Source organism: Amphiura filiformis, chromosome 10 (assembly GCF_039555335.1).
Source record: "Amphiura filiformis chromosome 10, Afil_fr2py, whole genome shotgun sequence".
NCBI classification, from domain to species: domain Eukaryota; kingdom Metazoa; phylum Echinodermata; class Ophiuroidea; order Amphilepidida; family Amphiuridae; genus Amphiura; species Amphiura filiformis.
The window spans coordinates 16,801,960-16,826,087 of NC_092637.1; the positions used below are offsets into that span (position 1 = coordinate 16,801,960).

Below are 24,128 nucleotides of genomic sequence, written 5' to 3' on the forward strand. Positions count from 1 at the left end.
TCTTACGTGTTTGGGGTGGGTGGGTGTATGTTAGTAACAATATAATTCTCAGGTGCTATCTGTGTACAAATTCTGAGCCCGAAGCTGCTTTATTTGATGAGAAACGGCCGCCCTTTGTTTTAACATTTGGGGCCCTGGGGCCCATAATATTTGACTTCTGAGGCCCACGTATATATGTTAAAGTATAATTCTCTAGTGTTATCAGTAGACTCAAGCTGGGCGCTGTAGCTGCTTTATTTACTGAGTAATGGCCGGCCCCATGTTTTAGCTGCTTTGGGGCCCTGGGGCCCATATTATGTAATATGTGGGGCTCATATGTACATATAACAATGTAATTCTCAGGTGCAATCTGTGTACAAACTCTGAGCCCTAAAGCTGCTTTATTTGATGAGAAACGGCCGGCCCTTTGTTTTAACATGTGGGGCCTTGGGGCCCATAATTTTTGACTTATGAGGCTCATGTATATATGTTTAAGTATAATTCTCTAGTTCTATCAGTAGACTCAAGCTGGGCATTGTAGCTGCTTTATTTACCGAGTAACGGCCGGCCCTATTTTTTAGCGTTTGGGGCCCTGGGGCCCATGTTGTGTGACACATGGGACTCATATATACATATAACAATATAATGCTTAAGACCTATTAGTGTACCAAACCTGAACCCTGTAGCTACTTTATTTGCTGAGAAACGGCCGGCCCTTTGTTTTAACATTTGGGCCTCTGGGGCCCCTAGCCTTGAACATCTAGGGCCAAAATCACATCTACAATTTAGGGCTTATACATGTGCCACATATGAGCCCTAGTGCCATTATAGCTTTACAGCTAGCCTTGTCAATCTGTTGCCCTTTATTTTTAACATTTGGGGCTCTGGGGCCCATAATATATAACATATGGGCTCAAGTATACTTGTTTTTATAGAGTACCCCTGGGGCTATCAGTGTACCAACTCACGGCCCTGAGGCTGCTTCATCTGATGAGAAACGGCATGGTTTGTGTTTTTACATTTGGGCCCCTGGGGCCCGTTACCTTTGACCTCTGGGGCTGAGATGGGCAAAAGGCACATCTCAGGGTAGGGCCCATAAGTGTACCACATATGGGCCCTGGGGCCTTTGTAGTTTTAGCGCTAGCCTTGTCAGAATGATGTGTTTGATGGAGGAGAAGGAGGAGAAGAAGATGAAACCCAAGGATAAGAAGATACCCTGCATGCGCTGCATGCGGGTATAAAAAGGGCGGAAAATTTTGATAAAGCATAAAAATTTGTGAAAAAATGGTACTATACATGAAAATGTGCTGCTTTTAGGGCGCCTAGCGCCTGAAACCCTTTTTGCTCTTCACTTTTTCAAACGGCCGAGAAAAAAATTGGGTCAATCTTTTCGGGCTGTTCAGGAAGGGGCGGCAAAATTGAACTTTCTTCAGCCCCCCGGGGTTGGGGCGGCCACGGTACGCCACTGTTAGATGATTAGAACTTGATCCAACTCTTTCATATTGCATTTATTTTAGGCCACGCATAAATATTAAACAATTACAGATTTTATAACAGATTTTACCATGGCCTAGTGTTTATAGACCACTTGTTTATTGTTCATTGTTTATCAACAAAGGCGAGGGAGTGGTCTATCGATATGCTTAAATGAACCGCTACACTGTTCAATGGCTTTCTTGTACTATATGAAATGTGATGGGCAATTTAAAATGCATGTACCCTGAGCAAACTACGATGCGTACGCACACTGCAGGGCAAAGAACAATGGAAATTGCCATAATTTTTGCGCATACTGCCAGGCAATGACGTCACATGGCAAGTGGTCTACATGTATAGGGACCATAGTCCAGACATTTGTTACATGTAGACATGACCCACTGAGGTGATTGGATGCATGAAACATCGCAACATGAAACAAAATGTATTTCACCAAGGCTTATTGTTTAAAAACATGTCAATTGCAATATGGAATATTGGATGTTAATGTTAGGGCTATGACTTGTAAGTAGTACAGTCTGTGTATTTGATTCACCAGCCATTGCTGTTGTGATGAGTAAGAAAGGTGTCATGCCTTGATATTGATAAATTAGTAAATTCAATCATGACCTTGAAGTTGTAATTCTTCCAGAGCTGTCCTTACAAATTTACATTCAAATCCATGCACATGTGTGACTGAAATACCACTCCCAGCATACTATAGCATCTTCAATTGAACTTGGTCATGACCTTGACCTATAATAAGCTGTGATTCCAGCTATAGAGTTGCTTCCTAAAGGTCATTTCCTATGTAGCTCAGTCATGTGTTATAAAAATAGCTGCTATAGCTATATGATGGGATGGTAGTTCATTGACTCCGGTGTTTCATCACATCACACTTCCAAATACCGTGGTGTAATGAATGTACATCGATCAATATCCTGGCGCGGACTTTTGCCGGGAGTAGAATGTAGCTTTAATGTACGTGGTAGAGTGAAGTCTTCCTTGGGTGTGCACTGAGAGAGAGCTTCATAATGTCTGTCTCCACATAGTTTGAATGAAAGAACACATTAAAATATGCATATATGTAAATGTCTCATAATTAATGGAATTTTGTTTGCAATTATCTAATAGAGGCCCAACATTTAATTGATCTCATACTGACTTAAAATACTATGAAAAAATTATCCCAATTTCTAAAATGAATTTAAAGATAGTATGTGTAATTGTATGTATGTAAAAAGCACAGGTACATGTACATGTACATGGCACACGCATTGAACAAATGACTTTGGGAAAGGATTAAAGGGTCAACACATTCGACTTAGTTAATGTGTGAACTCACAGTCAATGCTTAAAATATTTAGTGGCAAGATGTATACGTTTGAAGTCCTATGTATCTTCATTAGTACATACATGTGTATCATTTGAAAGAATGTTGGAACTCCTGCCTTTTAATCTACTACTTCCATGGTACAATGTACACTATTGTAGGCCTACTGTATCTAAAAGATGGTGCAATTTTATGTGACATTCAATCTGGACAATACATGCACGGGAATACATGTAGTGAACATACTTTTGACCACAGTCTATGTTTTGACTTGAAATGCTGGTTCTATCTCTGACAGTACTTAAAACAAATTCTGCAACCAAGAACTGGTTGATTTTACAATTTTACAATCGAAAACTCCAGGGTTGATTTGGCCAAAAAATATCGGCTCTTTATAGCTTTAACTTGTGTGAAAATCATTGTACATGTACCATCTCTACCATGCCTACACAAGTGATGACATTCCACCTTGCTATGATGTACCTGCAGCAATTGCAGGCGTGTGTAGCGATCAGTTGACTATCCGTCTTGTCTGAGAATTATCTCTGTAGGATTGTTCAGACGGTGGTCGAGTTACCGGTCTAACACCAAGCTACGCTAATGTAATGTTAGCAGCACTAAGTCAGAGAATAATCTCAGTCTTATTTTCAGACAGTGGTCGAGTTACTGTTACTGTTGGGCTTATGGGCTAAACACCAAACCTCTAAAAGTACATTTACGCTAAAGTGCCTGTATGGACAAGAGTCGTACATATACACAGGCTTGTAGGATGTAGCAAGTATTAAGGGGGGGGGTTGTACAGTTTTACAAATATATTACTAGGACCCAAAATGTAGAGGAACTGGGCTGAGGGAAATCCCCCAGATGCACAAGTACTTGTGTGTTCATAAATGTGATGTGACAGTTCCATGTTACCGTACTACATCTTGGTAGACCTCTATGTGATCATAGCTCAGATGGAAGAATTATTCAATAAGATAGCCGGGGACAAAACAACAGCAGTCTAGTAATTGATTTCAACTGCCTGTCAATGATGAAGTCATTTGATACGGTTTGACTGTCTCTCTTTTGCAGCTAATGGCTTTCAAATGCATTTCATTTTGGACTGCCATGCAATGATGAAGTTGTGTTGGCCTAGTACTAGACAATCGACAGTATTAACAAACTTGCACACATGTATTAATATTTTTGCTTAACATGATGCGATAATTGGTTTTGAAACAATATAATGATGAGAAAAATATGGGGGAAGTGTCACTGTCCTTGGTGGCTACATTAACAGGGATGCAAGTTTTCAGGCTTTTGCCTGAATTGCTTTTCTTGCCGTAATTTTCAGACCGTTTTAGGTCATTCTGGTCATTTTCATGCTGATTTTCATGCTGTTTTTCAGGCTCTTTGTCAAAAGTGGACTTGCATCCCTGATGTACAAAAAGGATTTCATGATACTCTTCTGCAAGAAGAATCAGAGAACCCAGATAGCACTTGTTCAGTGCCTGTATGGGACCACATGACAACCCGTCTCTGACATTACAAAAACCACCAGTCCTATCCGGCGCAAGTGCCTCGTTGGCCGATTTGCGGCCATGCGTGCTTCACGCGCACCCACCCCCCTTGAGGAACTAGAACTACAATGTAGTTCTAAACCCAGACTCAACCGCCATCTTGATACCTGCAAGGAGCAAAAGTTGGTTTTCTGTTCCACTCGGAATGAGTTTGAGTCAATCGTTATCATGTAAGAGCGACATTGCATAGCATTTGAGAAACACCATGATGCGACCTGCACGCAATACCTATTACGCTGCAGATAAGACAAAGGATTGTCCGTGCACCACTGGCAAAGCCCGAATACCCCCCAACTTCCCCCAGCTGACGGCTCGACTGTATGTGGCGGTATAAATGGAGTCCGGGTTCTCTGCTGTGCAAGCATCACAAATTGAATCTTTCATACTCTATGTACTTGCATGTAGTGTAATGGCAATCGAAAAAATGCAGTTTGGAATGTAGGCAGAATTTTGCAAGTGTATTATAATACCATGTTTACAAACATGTATGACATTGTGCACAAGTTAAAACCCATATAAACATTTTTTCCCAGAGGATAATCTGGCTGTTAATAATATCATACTTTAATGAATTTACCATAGAATTTGACCCAAAAACATACATGTTACAACTATATGCAAAATGCATTATATTTTATCTAGATATTCTTCACAGATGTCACAACTCACAATGTCACATGTGTTCAAGTCAAAAGGCAGGATTATTTTTGGGGTGGGGGCTGGGGTGTAGGACTTCCTAAAAGTGAATTTTTTTTTGTGAATGAAAACTGCGCTAATTTATGCAGGTTTTGTTGTAAAAAGTGGACCTAACCCCCCTAAAAATTTATAGCAATTTTTGTCAATTTTCTCTCACACTTGCACTTTCTTATTGAAAAAAAAAAGAATGAGCAAAAAGCAGACCCTTGTGGGGGGTGGGTGGGGGAGGCTGATATCGCACACCCTGCACACTCCTCCACCCTCCCCTGCGTATGGGCCTGCATGTGTTCTGTTTTTGATTGTAGGACAGGTTTGGACTCTTTCAAAACTTCTGGTTTTAAATTGCAAGGAGCAAGTCAAAGCATAAACTGTTTTATACAGTCTCTGGTCCAATTCAATTCAGAAATCGCCAAATACCCAATGCCTTTAAATTACATGACCATGTTCCATGCTGCGCATTCTTGGTAACAAGGTCAGCCGAGGTCATGGAATGACTTACCTTCTTTGAGCATTTTAAAGACTCCCCTCAGGTCTTCCTTGACTGTATCCAACAAGACAAATACCTTTGAATTGTTTATTTATTGGTGAACTTTTATTTTCACAATTTACAATACAATATGATAATGATCAGGGAAATTCATAAAAAAAGTGTCTGGCTTTAATAAAATATTTTAGAACTTCATAGGAATTTGAGTTTGCTATATGTACAATGTAGTTGACATCAAATATTGAAAATTTAAAACATAATGAAATAAAAATAGACCTAAATCCACTGGAGCTAGTCAGAGAAGATATTTTACACTTCCCATAATGCATTTCCATTTCAATTTTCTGTACTGATTTGCTATGTTGTGCCACATTGGTGATGAAATATAGGCCTACCTCGGTGTTAAAGTATTTTCGTCTCAGTGAACAGAGCACAGCCAGATCTTGCAAAGTATGTTTATTTCTTGACTGGTGACCCATGTTCAGCCAGTCTATTCTCAAAATGAAAACAAAGGAAAGCTGTAATGGGAGTGTCATTTGTTGAAATGAGGGGATGCATCATGTTGCAAAGGATTCTGGGAAGGGTAAGATATTTTCTCTGTGTGCGAGTCACCAGTACAAACTACTTCTGATGGAACTCATAGGATGTGGGATAAAATGTGGCAAGGGATTTTTGTGCCAAAGTGAAGGTCAACTTTTATGCCTGGCAACATACTACTGGTAATGACTTCTTGTAGATGCATACCTGGACTGTTGACAGTCTCATGGCCATTGTTGATGATTGACTGCATGATATTGATGTAGGGTGATACAAAAGTAAATGTTGTTGAATGATACCACAGACCATCCAAAGGTCTGTGATGATACTAAGGGACTGGTCAGTGGAGAGGGGACATTTTATATGTTTGACCGCCACCAGCAAATTGCCTCACCATGTACATTGAATGTAGTGTATAAAAGGGTATCTTCGATTTACGAATCACATGTATAAAATCATGGTAGTGTTAATATTCTTCATTTACGAATCACATCCACAAATCATCTCAGTTTCATTATTCTGTTTGGCGCACATTACACATACATATAGTACATCACATCACAGCACATCACATCACATCACATCACATCACATCACATCACATTACATCACATTAGTTATATGATGCATACAACCCAGGTGCCCTTACACATAGCCTACACGTAGTACACGTTTCCATCAGGGGTAGGCCTATATATTAGAAATATTGTCTGGGGCAATGTTGAAGGGCGAAATAATTTTGAAATCGCTAAAAATGAGAGTGTTTTTATCCTGAAAACTTGGCAAAATGAGTTGCAAAAGTGGAAGTTTTCACAGTTCACTGACGAGCTTCAATACGCAGGGTCAGCTTTAGCCAGAAAGCTGCGGACAGTCACAGGAGTCATTGTTTCTGCTTTAACAGAAACAATCTGGGAAGGAAAGTACCCTGTACATATGTATATATTGAGGCATTGAGTTCCCATGGGATGCGGCCAGACTGTCATCAATATTTGTGTGTCACAGCCATGTTGTTACCATTCCAGTGTCAAATTTCCCTTGTCCAAACAATGGTTGTGAACTGTAATTACACCAGAAAGCTGTAGACTTGTAGAATACCAATAACACAAATGCTACTTGATCTGTACTTCATAGGGCTGCAGAACCTGGAAATGAAGCGTTGTTTGTGCGAACAAAGAGTGTTGATCGACTGAAGATGTCCGTACTTATGAATTATGATATGGTACATGCATAATTTAACATAAATTACCATATATGAGAGTTGTGAGAAGGTTTATTTTGTCAAAATAGTACATACTGCGAAAATGATCTGATGTGATAATGATCCATCAGATATGTGTTGGTCTTTAATACTAGGGTAAGCACCGGATAAAAATGTGATTTTGGAAGCCCCAAAACACACCACGATTTTCCAAAAAACGCAAAAAAATTGTGATATCCCTGAAAAAAAACCACACAAAAAAAGAAGTTATATATAGACCCTAAATTACTTGTTATTGAAGGTTGGAACCAGAGAAATACTGCTATTTGAAAAAAAAATTCGAAATTCTGAGATTTGTTTTCAAAGCTGGTTTAAGTTGTACAAATGTACATGTAGGCCCAATGCTCCCGCTGGACGCAAATTCTTGTGTCCCGATGCAAAATTGTATTGCTGGACGCAATGTTCAACAAATTTCATCAACCTGTTGCGTCCGGTCGGACGCAAGTTGATTCAGCCCAAAAATGAGTGATTCTAAGCTTACCAAATTGGTGTTTGCAATGATCCTATTTCGTAACTTAAGAAATAAAATTTCACATCTCATCGTGCTTATATTAATTAAATTAGCAACTTTATAAATGTATATTTCTATTTTTTCCCTTCTTAGGCAAAGAGAGCAGCAGAGGATATACAAGGCAGCGGTGATAATTTCAGTGGCGGTGGAGGTCTAAATTTAGACGATGAAGACTATTCTTCGTATTCATCATATGAATCTGCAAATTCTGTTGGATCGGAATATGAGAGCTCAGGTAGTAGTAGTAGTTACGAGTCCGAGTCGTCAATAACACCAAGTGAAGGTTAGTATTGATCTTACTACCATGTGACATAACCTCTTGCCTTTGGCATAGTCCAATGACCCCTATGTAATGACAATTGCTTCACAGTTGACCTCAAGTTATGGAGTATGAGTTTTTGTACCCAAGTACATTCAGAGGTCATTCTGCTCTAATGTTCAAATATACTGGGTGCCAAGTACTTGTCAATGCAAAATTATGAAACATGAACTTCCATGGTGTTGTACATGTCTTTTTTAAAGACAGTTCTTGTTTGAACTTTGCCATGACAGATGGGCATGCTTGAGATCCAGTGTCAGTTTGGATATTTTTTTCACAAAGAATTGAGAAGTACTGTACCCCCTGAGCACTACCTGGCTAACATTGCCTCTGATTGGTCAATTACATGATATTTTCACTTTAATCACCAATAAGAATGGAGCTTTGCAAATAATTCACCCCAATTTTTTTTTTTTTTTTTTTATTATAACAATGTTGCTGATTGGGCCAATTGATAATGAAAACTTCTTTTTGGCCAATTGGCAGGTAGTTCTCATGGGGTTAAGCCAAGGGTTCTTATCGCCTGTTTTCAAGAAAAAAAGGTTGGTTTTAAACTAAGTACTACGTTTTCTGGGTTATTTTAAGGATCCTGCTATTTCACAAAACCGTTTCTCTGGCATGTTTCCTTGGCTCGACTCCTTTAGGGTGTTCAGGAACATCACCCAAATATATTAGAAAATTATAAACAAAAACATGTACTGTAAATGGTTTATTTTCTCAAAAGCCTGTAAGGATGGTACCTAAAAAAGTCTGTACACTTTGTAAAACCATTGCGTTAGTGCTTATGTAAAAAACAGAAATGCACTATTACACAAGCCACATATACATTTACACAGAGGAGCTCAGCTCTTGTACATGTAGGAGATGGCTCCATGTAAAGGGTCAAGTACTATTACAAGGCACAACGGAATAAACATCACAATACCACCCACTCAAACGTCTCCTTTTTTTGATCCATTGTCCCTTATTACAGATTATTCCGTCTCCAACAATGTCCAAGCAGGTAGGTTTGAACAAGGGTGTCCTCTGTGCCTCCAATCCTCTGCCCTTGTTTTACTCCTAAGGTTGCATAGACCCTGTTTACGCATGGAAAAAAGTCACTCAATTGCGACAGAGGGACCATTTCATGGTGTAGGGACGAAAGTTGCCAACATGAGTAACCAACTTTTAATTATAATTAAAATATTAAAAGTTTGCTGGGTTAGGGTTAAGTCAAAATTTTGAGTGAAAATGAGCTTGCTTTTTCTCAGATACAGTTGGTATTTTCTGTTTATCTGTTGTACAGCATGACAGGTCACTTTGGAACAAAAATCATCGTCTGGTTCCATGATTTTTATCCTCAATTTTCTCCCTTGCTTGCTTTGACAGAGAGAGAAACAGTGAATTACAAAAATTTACAAATTTTATTTATTTTTTGTCCGTTTTGGGGTGTTTTTGCTCAATTTCACATGTTTTTTCAGGTGTTTCTATAATTTTCAGGGTTTTCCTCAAAAGTTCATGCTCATGTCCAGCCTTTGCTCCAAAACGGTGAAATGGCCCATAAATCCATTCAAGTCAGTGTGTGTGTATACTACCAGTTGAGGCAATTTGAATTTGAACTTCTATTCAGCAGACATGCATGAAAACACAGATTCTGTTCAATTTGACTTCAAAAGAAATGTCGACTTTGAAAGTCGTAATCAAGTACCGGTAGCGAATGTATGGTTACACTGACTTGACTGAATTATTTTCTAGAGTGTAAACAGGGTCTTATACATATTCTTTTTGCATAATTTTGTATGATTTTGCATCATGATTTGGGATTGTTTTCTGTCCGAGGCCTGCCATGTATTCCTTACGATATTTATTTATTACTGAAAGGTTAATCTCTTCCACTAACACAATGTTGACTGAATGACTGTGAATGTTTAGTCTTGTGAAAGAGTTCCTCTAGCTTTTGTTGCATTTTGCATTTCCATCTTTTTATAAACTTTGGCAAGTGTGAACAATTTACCACACAGAAATTTCCACTTTTTACAGGATCCAAATATTGACTTGCTGAATATCAACCCATTGATTCAGACTGTGAGACAGCAAGCCAGAGGAATTGTTTCTAATGTGTCTTTTGTGCAGAATCTATGTATAATAACTATGTTAGTATTAAATGTAGGCCTGCTAAGAATACGCAATAATACATGTATTATTGGAGGTCAAAATATGCATCAGCTTTTTTCTTCCTTTTGCGATTTGTAATTTTTTTTTTGCCAAATTTTAGGTCAATGAACTCTCCAAATCCCTGGAAAAAAATAAAATTGTGCCAAAATTATTATTACTATTTCCCAAGTGTCAAAAAATGCATATGGAAATAAAATATGTGAATTGCGGCACAAATAACACAATTGCGTATTCTTATCAGCCCTATATTTTAGGAAATACAAGAGACTTGGTGAGCTGTAGTGGTACATGTACATTGTACAACATATGTACATGAAGAGCTGTACAAGTATAACTGATAAAAATAATCTGTTAAAACTAGTGATGTGGTCGACATGCCTTATGTCGACATAATGTCGACGTCGGCACGTATGCCGACATGTCGACATCAAAAAATCATGTCGACAAAAAAAAAATTTTTTTTTTTTTTAGTTTTCAAAAAATATTTTTGGGCAGAAAAGCAAGTTATAGGCCCAAACTGACTTGTTATTCAAGGTTGTAAACCAGAGAAATACTGCTACTAAAAAAAAAAAAAAATGCCAATTTTTTTTTACAAAGTTGGATGAACTTGTACATTTTTATTACCTTTGCTTCTATTGAACAGTCAGGGACACACTGAATTAGTATGCATTGCTAGCTGTTCAATAGAAACAAAAGTAATTAAAATGTACAACTTTTTCAACTTTGTAAAAAAAAATTGGCTTTTTTTTTTTTTTTTTGAGTAGCAGTATTTCTCTGGTTTCCAACCTTGAATAACAAGTCAGTTTGGGCCTATAACTTGATTTTCTGGCCAAAAATATTTTTTGAAAATTAAAAAAATTTTTTTAGAATTTTTTTTTTTTTTTTTTATATGGCGACACTGTCTACGTCGGTATACGAATTATATCGACATGTCGACAATAAAAAACGGTGCCGACCACATCACTAGTTAAAACATTCTGGAAATATTATAGCACTGTCAATATTCTATGCACTCTTTATATTTGTATAAAATATGATGAGGTATTAAATAATTATTTGAATATCAATATTCTATCAATCTATGCACTCTTTGTGTTTGTATAAATTTGATGAGGTATGAATATCTTGATATGTGCCAAGGACAGTCAAGATATAGGTGAGTGTACTGTCCAGAAACTGACCATGTTTATTTTGGGCAAAAACTGGAAAATGGGCAATTGATCACTGAGAGTATCTGTGCAATAAAAATTCCTTTAAAAAAGGAATGGGGCGCCCAATGGGAGCTTGTGATGTGCTGAAATGTACTATTGTTAGCCAATAGTATATCATGGGGGAGGTAGTACTAGTATTCAGTGGCGGAATATAGAGCAGCGAAAATATTACAGTCTCAGTTCCAGGAGTTGGGGAGGGGAGCAACATTTATAAACATAATGTATGTCTTGGTATAGATTGTTCATTTAAACATTGTACAAGTTAGAACTTTTTCAAACCATGTAGAAATAACTTGACAATGCATCTGAGCATGTTGTAAGGTTTATGCTTTTCATGAGTCTCAGGTCAGGCTGGTCATAGACCCTGGAAAGGGTCTATGGGCTGGTATCTAGTACAAGATGTACATCTACAGTTCTCGTCAAGGCCTCTTACATGTAGCACTTGCAGATAAACATGTGCTCAATAGGGTTGGCACTAACCTGGGTTTTGATGTCCAGTACCCCCTGTTTATGGGCACTAACCTTGGTTTTTGGGTCCAGGACCTCATGTTTTTGGGCACTAACCTGGGTTGTGGGGTACAGGACCCCCGATTTATGGGTACTAACTGGGTTTTTGGGTCCAGTACCCCTGTTTATTAGCACTAACCTGGGTTTTTGGATCAGGGCCCTCTGTTCATCCTGTGAACAAAGTATTGTGTACATTCTTGTCAGCCGTATATCATGCAGTTGTCACTATATTGTGCTTATTGCAGCCCATGTACATAATGTACTCATGTACGATGTAGCCCTTTATTATAACATGATAATATTTATAACCAACTTCAAATATTCAATATGTACTCTATCTATACATGGCCTATTTCTTGTATTTAAATGTACATATTTTATTTATTATCCTTGCTTGTGTCTTGAAGCATTCCGAATCCAATTGACCTCTTTCGATACATGCCATAAGCCTTTGCAACGATGTGAACATAGTTTAGCGGAACATCGTTAAGTGCATTTCAAACCGGTGAAGCGTGCACATCGCTCATTGGTGCAATGACATCACAGGTAAAGGCTTTTGGGATTTGCCGAAAAGGTCGATTGATTTGAAATAATGTTCTTTCTTCTTGTGCATGATGTATGAAGATATAGTCGGGATTAGATTTTCGGATATGGACGATTGGACGTGGTATATGATCATGTGATGTTAATTTGATGTCGCTGTAATCAATTGACACTCCTGAGTCACATGAAATTGATGTCACAAGGTCACATCCCGCATCTATGAGGGGAAAATCTAGTCCTTTCTATTCAAATGCAAGTTTCTTGAACAATTGAAGGAATGTTGGTTGTTGTTGCTGCTGCTGGATCAGCAAAATATTCCTATAAAAATGAAAGTTGATGCACTTCTCATTTTGACTAGATACATTGTACACAAAAGGAATATCCAGTTCTGTTCCAATCAGGCTAAAGTCGGCAATAATAAAACTTGAGATACAGGTAAATAGGTGAAGAGAAAAACAGTAAAAAAAACATCAGAAAATGGACATATAAAAGGTTCATAACTTTACAACCGAGTATTGAAGAGATCCAGGGATTCAACATTGATCAGTAACAGGGCCATAGCAAGGTTGGAAAATGTGGGGCGGCCATAACAAATGTGGGGTGGCCAAATTACAAATATATGCCCAAATTGAAATAAAGATATAAAGAAAAACATAATAAATTTCTCAAAAAGTGGGGCGGCCATGGCATCCCCAGCTGCCCCGCTTGCTACGGCCCTGATCAGTAATTGTATGTACTGAGCAAGTAAGTAATGGTAGTAACTCAAATTTTCAAAATTTTAGACTTTCGCCTGAGTGGATCAGATTGGACCACATGAAAAGCATGAAATACATGTAAATGAAGCAAAAATAAAAATGTGCACCTTGAATTTGACAGTACTATACCTCAGCTGTGCGATTGCCAGTTGGTACAAGCACACGTATGTGTACCTGTGCATGCGTAAAATGCATGCTATCAAATATGTACACACACGTGTGTCTTGTATCATTAAGCAAATCAGGCGTGTAAAATTAAGGTAGCATTTTGATGTGTTATTTTTTGCCTTTAACGAGACCCAATATGTGCCATCAATCATGGCAAGTATGGTGGAAATTGCCTCGCTGCTGTGATCATAACTGTGTAGGTAATAAGAAACAGGCTTGATCTATAATATAAAGGCTGAATTTACACCATCACTGTGCTGGCTAGCTGCACGTACAGAGCATGAAATCAAAATATGATTTTCTATGCAGTGTAGCACTAGCAGCTTGACCACCCAAAATATGAAATACATGTATTGTCTGATATTGTCTGTAAGACAAATTAAAGTAGATACTGTGTTTGTACTCAACTGTGTTGGGCCAGTTCCCTGTTTGATCTCGCAGTCACAAGCCGAATTTGTAAAACACATGATTTGAGATCTGATTAGAACCATGGCTTTTGTTCTTTTGTCAAACGCAATTTAATTAATGGTCATCATCAGGAAGACTCATTCAGATTATGTCAGAAAAGGTTGCAAATTTGTTGAATTGGACAAACAGTGTTTCTATTGAGCAAAACTGTTGATGGGTAATGTGGGGTGATGTGAGGAATACCCCGTAACAGTTCCAGTAGAAACATATTGTGTGAAGGGTGATGCGGGGAGCAGAGTGATGCATGCAAGTCAACCTCGTAGTGGGTGACACCCTGCATTTGCAGTGCAGCAGAAGCGACCCAGTTGACGGTGAGAGGATTAAATATATGCAAGGGAATAAAAAAGCATTGTAATGCAAGGTGCGCAGTATAACCATACTCATACATGTACATACATACATGTACATGTACATAGGGCCTACATATTTCCTGCTGGATGAGAGAAGGGATGAAATAATTGCCCTCATGCATGTAGAAATGACAGATACAAAGTACATGAGACTACATGTAGTCCAACCACAATAAGATACAATTTTCCACTTTTAATCGCTCCATATGAAGTAGTACCAGGACACACCGATAACTGCATAACCATGTGGTGTGATTGATATATATTTTGGCCTATATCAGAAATTGGGTCCTGCTAGTGTGATACAGTTTGACAGGCTAGGCATCCTGCTAGCAAACACAGTTTAAACTAGAGCTAATTGCGCATACACATATACGCGACCTTAGCAATAGCTAATTAACTAGGCCTATGGCTAATTAGCCCAGCTAGCAGTAGTATAATATGCTGATTTTACTGAGAGGTCTTTTTTGAAATGCACTGTAATTTGAAATTGACCATAGGGACAATGGGAGCAAGGTTAATTTGTTAGCTCACCTATAGCATATGTGAGTTCAAAAGGTCCAGCAGTTTGGTGTAATTCATTGAATATACATGTATAACTACAACAGAAGTTTGTAGTATCATATAATTAGGCCAAGTAAAATAAAAAACAGGTTTTGTAAAAAAGGAGGAAGAGGGGCTTTTTATTTTATATTTTCATGGCAAAATCGGTGTGAATACCCATAATTTGAGCTGTTTTAGCGTACACAATAATGCCTGGAAAAAGGAGGAGGCCTCTTTTTATTTTTGTTCTGAGGATATAGGCCGGCTCCTCTAATTTTCATAAAACCTTCCAAAAGTGTTTCTTGTATATTAGCAAGGCTATAGAAATATTTCTGCTTCCTAGATATATCTTTTTTAAAGTTATAACTGAATAAATATATGATTGAAGAAACCTCAAAAAAGGAAGTGGGAGGGTACATGAAACATGTTTATTTTTTTATTTGGCCTTATAATTATTAATTATATTACATAATTATTTTCCATAGTTGTGAAATCATTTTGTTAACCAAAATTATTCAATATTCATGTAAATATTTCTGTGCAACTTTGGTCATGCGCTATTAGAGTGTGACTTTCTAAGATATTTTTCTACATACCGGAAGTAATATCTGCATGACCTTTGACCCCAATGACCTTTGACCCCAATGGATGAATACAATGTGTAATGTTATCATACTATATTATAATTTGTGGAATGACTTAGCATTTTTAGTAACAAAACAGAAAATCACATCAGCCATAATGACCTTCGTATGACCTTTGACCTCAAGGCTAATGCATGTGTCAAGTGACATCATCTTGCTGTGTAATTCGTGTAAGGAGTAGCAGTTTTAGTAAAAATAACAGGAAATAACATTTTCGGCCATAATGACCTTTCCATAACCTTTGACCTTGAGTTGGTCACGTGACATTTGTGCCACCAGCTATTGGTCCTGATGACCAAGTAACATTGTTGTACCATATATATTTGCGACAGCAGCAGCATTTTATGGTATTTGGTCATATACCGGAAGTATCCCCTTAATGACCTTTGACCCCAATTCTGGACAATAAGTGCGGTTTTTAATAGCTTGTCTATTCAAAAGCGTTTTTGGCTTCATGGGGTCTCCCCTTGGGTTCGTTTTTGGCTGGGATTTTTCTTGCTGTTTCGGGGGGAGTAAGGCATCTAGCTTAATTGTCCCAGCCTCTGCCATATCAGTAATGTCACCCTTGTGAGGTAGTAACTGCGGCGGGGTTTATTAATTTTTCCATCAGCGATTTTGATTGGCTGCCTTACGACTTGGCCTGGCTCATCAGGCCAATCGGATCTCGTGTTAGCGAGCGTCCGGTTTTTCGCGCCGTTTGTTCCTTCCCTACTCACTTTTTCGGCTGAAGCAGTCAAGTTCGTTTGAAAATAATTTTGCTGAAGCTTTGAAGTTCGTTTTTTTAGCTGAATTCAGTCAAAGTTTTTGGCTGAATTATAAACAGTCAAGATCGTGGGACTAGCGCCTTTCTGATGGGTAGAAAGAGAAAAACTACTGCACCGGTGAAGCAGCCGGACTCGGCGAAAAGAGGCAGACCTACAAGGAATTCAGAGAACGACACCATCTTAAATGCAGTGTTGAGAAATTCCAGGTCGGCGTCATCAGCTAGAATGCCCAGTGACGGCGCGGTACCTGCGGCAGCGGGGGCAGCGCCCACGCCCGAAGTCGGGGTCGGGGTCAATGTAGCCAATGCTATGCCGCTGCCCCCCACCTCAGTTGCTGCGCCGGCCCCTCAACAGGCAGTGTTTCACCCACAATCTGCACCAAGTCAAGACGCACCCCCCGGTGAGTTTAACCAGTTTCGTAGTTCTGTAATCGCTCCCGAAAACCCCCTGTCATGTCGGCGACGGTAGCAGCCAGTGAGCTGCAAGCTGAGTCCGATAACCCATTTCCGATCAATCCTTTGGCGTCAGTATGCTCGCCATTGGGGGAGGGGGTATCTCAAAAAGTTAGGGAAAAATAGGACGAGAAGAATATGTTGATCTGAACCTGCTCCTGGAAAACTGGGGCCACATCCCCGGTGAAGGTGACGACTTGGAGACATATAGGAATGTGTCCTTGACTTTTGATAATGAAGGGCGTCCAGTCTTTAAGAAGGTTCCTCTCAAACAGAAAATCTTGACAATTTCAACTTGGACCAGCGCCTTTTTAGCGTTCGCTTCTATTTACTTAGAGTTTCATCCCCAGCGCACCCAAGAAATGTTAAAATACATGCAAATTGTGAGGTCCGCCGCCCTGCGATTTGGTAGCATGGGATGGCGCGCGTACGACTCGCACTTCCGCATGCGTCACCAGCGAAACCCGCAAAATTCATGGGCCACAATTGACGCTGAGCTGTGGTTTATGTTTGTAGTCTCAAACTCGGGGTCAAAGGGCCAATGGGGGTCTCAGAACTGGCAGCGGGGCCAAAGGGGGTCTCAGAATTTGCAGCGCAGTCAATGGGGGAATCGGAATCTGCAACACGGTCAGTGGGGTAATCGGACCTTGCAGAGGGCGTCCACTGCATACTGGGCACCTCAGTCTCAGCCCCAGGCTTTTCAAGAATCAATGCAAAAGCCCCCACCCAACTTACGTGCCTGTTTTGATTTTAACGGGCCCAAAGGGTGTGTCAGAAAAGTGTGCAAATTCGAGCACAAATGCTCCAGCTGTGGCAAGAAAAACCACGGCGCTCGCACATGCTGGCATGAAAAGACGGTTCCAGGGGGCGGACAGGCAGGGCTGGGAAGAGCCACCCGGTAAAAAATGGTAAACAAGATCAGGGCGGAAGTCGCCGCTGCTTGCGTTTGGTTGTGATTTTGAGTTGACATGCAGCAAATTTGAGCGCCGATAACGCTGATTTTTCCGGTTTTAATATTTATAAAGGTTTCGTTTATCTGTTATTTGTTTTATCTTTGCGTAAAAGGCTTTGTTTTATCGTTGGACAGTAGGCATTTGCTCCTCGGGGCAGTGAGAAGCAAAAATCTGGCTTTATATTTGCAAAAAAAAAAAAAATAAAATAAAATAAAAACACGCGATACGTGCATGTACAGGATAGGTGTATGGCCCCTGGAAAATTTTTTCCCCACGTGGCGGGCCACGTGATCACCGCACTCGGGTTGTGTTGACAAGGTAAAAATTTTCCACACACCCTCCCGGCAGCTGAGAAATCAAGATAGATATAAATAGAAACATAAATAATGGCCCCGCGAATTTTCCCACGTGGTCAGAAAACAAATAGAGCAAAACAAAAAGTTAAATTTAAATTTAAATTTTAAAATAAAATAAAATAAAATAAAATAAAATAAAATAAAATAAAATAAAATAAAATAAAATAATTTAAAAAAAAAAAAAGTTAAATTTAAATTTAAATTTTAAAATAAAATAAAATAAAATAAAATAAAATAAAATAAAATAAAATAAAATAAAATAAAATAAAATAAAATAATTTAAAAAAAATAAAAAAAAAAAAAAATTTAAGGTTAGAAAAAAGTTAAGTGGTAGTCCAAATTCAGTAAGGGGAGGGACATTCCTCTTGCGCTCTCCAAGAAAATTTACATAAAAATCTTTAAAAAAAAAAAAAAATTAAATAAATAATAATAATCATAAAGAATGAATCATTTATAAAAAAATAAAAAATAAATAAATAAATAAATAAATTAAAATACATAGATAAAGTAATTAATTAAAAAAAAAAAAAAAACAAAAAAAAAAAAAATCCGAGATCTAGGGTTTATATTAAACTGTATTTCTTTGTCTTGCAGGATATCTCCCAGGAAAAAATTGCCACTTACTGTCAGAGAACAACGCCTGCTTATGCTGTCTGGCACCAACCCCAATTAAGGTGGATGCTTTGCTTCCGTTATTACACTTGTACCCAAATATGAATGCGGCTCGGGTGTTGCGTGCAGGCTTCACAAAAGGCTTTAGCCTGGGTTTTTCGGGTGCAAGGGTGAAGATGGAAGCAGAGAATTTGCATTCGGTTAAGGGCCACCCAACAGTGGTCGCAGACAAGCTAGTAAAAGAGGTTCAACTTGGTAGGGTTGCAGGTCCATATATGTCAGCGCCGCTAGAAAATTTGCGGGTCTCCCCCATAGGCGTGGTTCCAAAATCCACTCCAGGTGCGTTTCGACTGATACATCATCTCTCTTGGCCTGGTGAGCTTTCAGTCAACGATGGCATCGGCCAATCTTTTTCGTCAAGTTCATTACACCAGTTTTGTGACGAAGCTGTCAACCGGATAGCGGCAAGTGGTCCAGGTACGCTGATGGCGAAGTCCGACATCCAATCAGCTTTTCGTTTGCTTCCTGTATGCCCTGGGGATTTTTCCCTTCTAGGGATGAAGTTTGATGAGTGTTATTATGTGGACAAATGCCTACCCATGGGGGCCGCATCTGCCCCTGCTTTATTCGAAACTTTCTCCACTTTTGTCGAATGGGCTGCAAGGAGGCGCGCAAAGTGTGATAGGATTTTACATTATGCAGATGATTTCTTTTTCTACGGTTCCTTGGGTGACGGTAAGCAGTCGTGTGCACACGCTCTCGAATCATTTATGGGAATATGCGATCAGTTAGGCGTTCCATTAGCCAAAAATAAGACTGTGGGGCCGGCCCGAGGCTTGTGTTTTAGGGCTTGAAATCGATGCTGCCGAGAGAGTGGTCAGAATACCTCATGAAAAACTGCTGCAGCTGGAGAAAAAGCTTATCAATGCAGCTGCAGCTCGAAAACTCACCCTTCGCCAACTCCAGTCCCTCATCGGGTCATTGTCGTTTGTCTGCCGTGCTATTCCACCTGGGAGGGCTTTCTTGAGACGCCTTATCAATTTGACGTGTGGGTTACGTAAGGCAGGGCATAAGGTCAGGGTGTCAAGAGGTGCACGGGAAGATTTAAAGATGTGGACAACATTTTTGTCTACTTGTAATGGGTCATCTATCATTCCGGACCAATTCTGGTCCCTGGATGAAGATATCCAACTTTTCACTGATGCTGAGCGGCAAGCTGGGTTTGAGCATATTTTCAAGGTCAATGGTTTCAGGGTAGGTGGCCGGCAGAGGTGAGCATCCAGTCCCCGTCAATTGCATGGATGGAGCTATTTCCGATTGTAGTTTCAGTGGTAGTTTGGGGGCCCCAACTGGCGGGGAAAAAGAGTGATATTCAGATCCGACAATCAGTCTGTGGTGGAAATCTTGAATAAACAGTCGTCCATGTGTCCCATGATTATGCGCCTGGTGCGGTTCTTGGTGTTACACAGCATGAAGGTCAATCTCTGCTTTCGGGCAATCCACATTCCGGGGGTTGATAATGAGATTTCTGATTCCCTGTCACGTTTTCAGATGGCCCGGTTCTGGCGTCTGGCCCCTCAGGCGAACAGAGAGGCAACCACGGTACCGGCAGAGGTGTGGTCAATCTAGATAATGAGGTACAGCGGCTGCTGGATGCTTCAATGGCTAACAATACACATGCACTTTACCAGAGGGGGGCGGACATGTTCCAGCGTTTCAGGATGGATTTCGGCTTGGGGAGTGATTGGCCGGCCTCAGTGAGGGAAGTTGTTACATTCATTTCTAATGAATCTCTTTCAGGCAAGGCTCCTGCCACAATAAGTTCATACGTGGCAGGGGTGTCTTATTATCACAAGTTAGGGGGTTGGCAAGATCCAACAAAGGCATTTATCGTCGCCAAGTTATTGGAAGGATGTAAACGGTTAAATAATAGAACAGATCCCAGGCTGCCTGTGACATTGGCGGTACTTAGAAATATCTTCCCAGTGCTATCGAGCACGTGTAGCTCAAGTTATGAAAAATTGCTCTTTCAAGCGGCTTTTTCTCTAGCGTTTTTGGATTTTTTCTTGGCGTCAGCGGAATTTGCGGCAATGTCTCGGTCAGCATCAGCAGAGAGTGTTAGCATTAAACGACATTTCCTGCATGGAGACTTTTCGGCGTTGCAAGTGCGGCTGCGGTTTTCCAAGACTGACCAGCGGGGGAATGCTACAGTGCTAACAATTAGAAATGCTGGCGAGGCCTCTGTTTGCCCGGTATCGGCCATGGTGCGTTTTCTTCGGGTACGCCCCACAGGGGAGGGCCCCTTATTTGTGCACTTGGACAAATCTCCTTTGACCAGGTACCAAGTAAATCACATTCTTCGCAAGGCCCTAGAATTCGGGGGGTACCCCTCACACAAGTTCAGCTCCCACAGTTTCCGCATAGGAGCCGCAACATCGGCAGCAGTAAGCGGTTTCTCATCGGAGGAGATTCAGTCCCTGGGAAGATGGCGCAGCGGGATATATAAAGTATATGTGCGTCCCGGGGCCATGTTCACTGGCTCTCAGATTTAAGAAGTATAGTATTATCCACACATATCACAGCATAATTATAATTAAGCTGCATTACTGCTGATATTTCTCTTTTTCTGTTTCTGTCTCCCCTCTTTTTTATCATTTTAGGTCACCGGACGTGGATTGTGGGGGACAGTATTGTGTTTTGTGCAGGAGAGCAAATCCCGCCTCTCCCCGGTGCTGGACAGGTTTCATGGATGGGACGTGGCGGCACAAGAATAAATACATTGTATGATAGGGTACGCCAAAAATTAAATGGAAGGCCTGCTCCTCGTACGCTGATAATACACATTGGGGGCAATGACATTTTCCACACCCCTAAGAAAGAGATATGTGAGGCTGTCGGAACATTGTTGAAAGAACTTCGGCAGATGTTACCCTTGTGTAGAATCGTCTGGTCGCCAATATACTGCCACGTCTATTCTGGTACGGCGAGAGCTCAAAGAACGCTGGGGAGAGGGTGCGGGAAGAAATTAACAGGCACGCCTACAACAAATGCAAGAGCTTAAGTGGTGACAACAGGGTCATATTTCACAAGGCCATCACTCGTCATGACCACTCCACGTTCCGGATGAATGACGGTATCCATCTTTCTCCAAAAGGGTATCGCATTTTCCGCGACCAGCTTAGGGAGGGGGTCCGGTATTTTTGTGCTAACCCGCCTTGTCCGGATTTGGTCGGCTTCCCCCCTCGGGAGCGTTTGTAATGGAGTGGCCATAGTCAGGGTGTCAGTCATGTGAAATTTTCACTGAGTCACTTCAAAGCCAGGTGTAAAATCGTGTATTTAAATTTCCTCTCTTGCCAAAACAATAGTTTATAGTGCTGCTCAACTCTTTTGATAATGTTTATACCAGGCATGTGAAGTTTCAGGCTTTTGCCGGATTTCAGGCAGTTTTGTTGTCTATTTGGTGCTTGTTTATCTTTTTTCAGCCTGACTTGGCCCCCCCCCCCTTTAAGGCCAAAAATCTGTGCACCTGAACATTCCCATGCCTGATGTATGCAGTTACAGGTAGTAAGTAGTTGGTAAGTGGCATGGCTGTTAGCATGCCTTGTTCTAAATCTAAAAAAGATTTTGCATAATTTAAAGCATTGCACAACAGAAAAAACCAAAAGTTGTTGCGTTGTTGTGAAGGTTTTTTTTCTTGCGTTACTGTTCAGATGGCTAGGTTTCAGCCAAAATTTGTTCTTTTGTGTCGTTGCACTTGCATGAAAAATCAAACCACAGAATGGTTTTTGTATTGGATGAATAAAGGCATTCCACGTAAATCAAAATTTCATGCGCAATTAATCAGAAAATGGTTGCATCCAGCGTATTATGCTCCTGTGCGAGGGCAAGTAAAAGTCAACCAGATAGCGGTTTGCGTTGGTTTCACCGAGTTAAAAACTGCATTTCCTGGAAATCAAGCCAAAGGTTTCATTTCGTTGTTGATTGTTTAGGGTTCACTTCGGCTACAGTGCAATGGGCAAATAAAATCTAGTTGCAAAAAGGTTTTTGCAGGTGTTTTGGGAACAGCAATCCCAATAATTGTTGCAATGTAAGGTTTCACTTGCCCTGCGCAAATGGCATTTTAAAACCAAGCTGCATTTCATATACATTGTACAATCAACCAAAAATGGTTTTCGTTATTGCGGTGACATGGTTTAACTTAGCATTACTGTTGTGTTTTGAAAAATGAATTGATAATTGTGTGTCATCAGACATGGTTCACATTATAATGTTACTATTCAGTTGGCAACCAAAGCCAAGTGCGTGTAAGAAAGGAAAAGGTTGTTGGAAGTAGCCTTTCACAAAAATTCAAGAAAACACGCTTGGGTTGGTTCAAGTAATGCGTTACTACTCACTTACATTTGTAAGCGGGTGGCATTATTTTATAAGCAATTTAGCTAGTTTGTTCCACAAAATTCAACCAAAAAATTGGGTTGTAGGTGGTTCACTCACACCATTTGGTGGAAATCAACCAAAAAGAAAGGGTTGTTGCTGTATGTGGTTTGATTGATGCCTTTAATGCCTTCTCAGGCATGTGGGCAGCAATTGGACGTCATGCCAGTTGTTGGGAGCACATCCTGTGGGCGGCTCCCTGAGGGGTCTAACCTGCAGGTGGCAGGTTCTGTCTCTGGTCTAGTGTACAGGAACTGAATGCCTATTTGTGGTGGGTGATCATCAGCAGGTGTCATAGTAGGCTGATCGGTTATGGTGTTCAGTTTCTGTGGTTTTGGACTGGTGGGACGGGCTTCGCTGCTTGTGTTGTTGCGCTCCGTGCAGGTGGGGTTCTTCTGGGAGCTGTCCTTGCGGTGTGTTTTTTCCTTTAAGCAAAAACCAAGATCGTTTTGTCGTGGGGACATGGTCCAGTTATGTTACTGACCAGTCGGCAATCAAAAGCCAAGCAAATCAAGTGCGTGTTTCTTATAGTAAAAAAAAAAAAAAAAAAAAAGTGGGGGTGGGCAAGGGTTCAGTATGGAACCCTTGGGTGGCATGTTTTTCAGGGGATCAGGGTCTGGACCTTTTCTTTTTGTGTGTTTCAATGGTCGTGTGTCCGGAAAATATTTGGAGGTGTGGTGCCCCAGGTGGGATCCACCATCAAAATCATCAAATAATATGTCCAGACTCCGTTCCCACCTTTTGGTTCCCCATCAATGGGAAATTTGTGTAGATATTCCTACATGTGTGTGCATCAGTGTGGTGCTGACTGCTTCAGCTAATTCCGCAAATCCAAAATAAAAATAAGTTAATTGGGTAGTAACAAATTTCGCTGTGTGCTGTGTTTTTCTCATTGTGCATGTAGCTTAAGACCCTCTGAGGACAAGTGCGGTTTTTAATAGCTTGTCTATTCAAAAGCGTTTTTGGCTTCATGGGGTCTCCCCTTTTTGGGTTCGTTTTTGGCTGGGATTTTTCTTGCTGTTTCGGGGAGTAAGGCATCTAGCTTAATTGTCCCAGCCT

General features: G+C 40.3%; 2 protein-coding genes across 4 annotated transcripts in view; both read left to right on the top strand.

Annotated features, from left to right (window-relative positions):
* LOC140162573 (uncharacterized) overlaps window positions 1–24,128 on the top strand; it is a 104,703-nt gene that overhangs the window by 12,069 nt on the left and 68,506 nt on the right. For 2 of the 3 annotated variants that reach the window (XM_072185831.1, XM_072185833.1), the window contains exons 2-3: window positions 7,933–8,122; window positions 9,132–9,161. In XM_072185831.1, coding sequence (XP_072041932.1) covers window positions 7,933–8,122; window positions 9,132–9,161 — 220 coding nt within the window. The remainder of the gene's footprint in view (window positions 1–7,932; window positions 8,123–9,131; window positions 9,162–24,128) is intronic. The other variant, XM_072185832.1, reaches the window with a different exon arrangement.
* Window positions 18,575–22,993, top strand: LOC140162572 (integrase/recombinase xerD homolog). The gene has a single exon (XM_072185830.1). It carries the CDS (start codon window positions 20,342–20,344, stop codon window positions 21,188–21,190), a length of 849 nt encoding a protein of 282 aa, XP_072041931.1. The 5' UTR covers window positions 18,575–20,341; the 3' UTR covers window positions 21,191–22,993.

Bases quoted from the DNA above. Each gene is read 5' to 3' on its own strand.
- LOC140162572 (XM_072185830.1), top strand. From the start codon at position 20,342: ATGTTCCAGCGTTTCAGGATGGATTTCGGCTTGGGGAGTGATTGGCCG.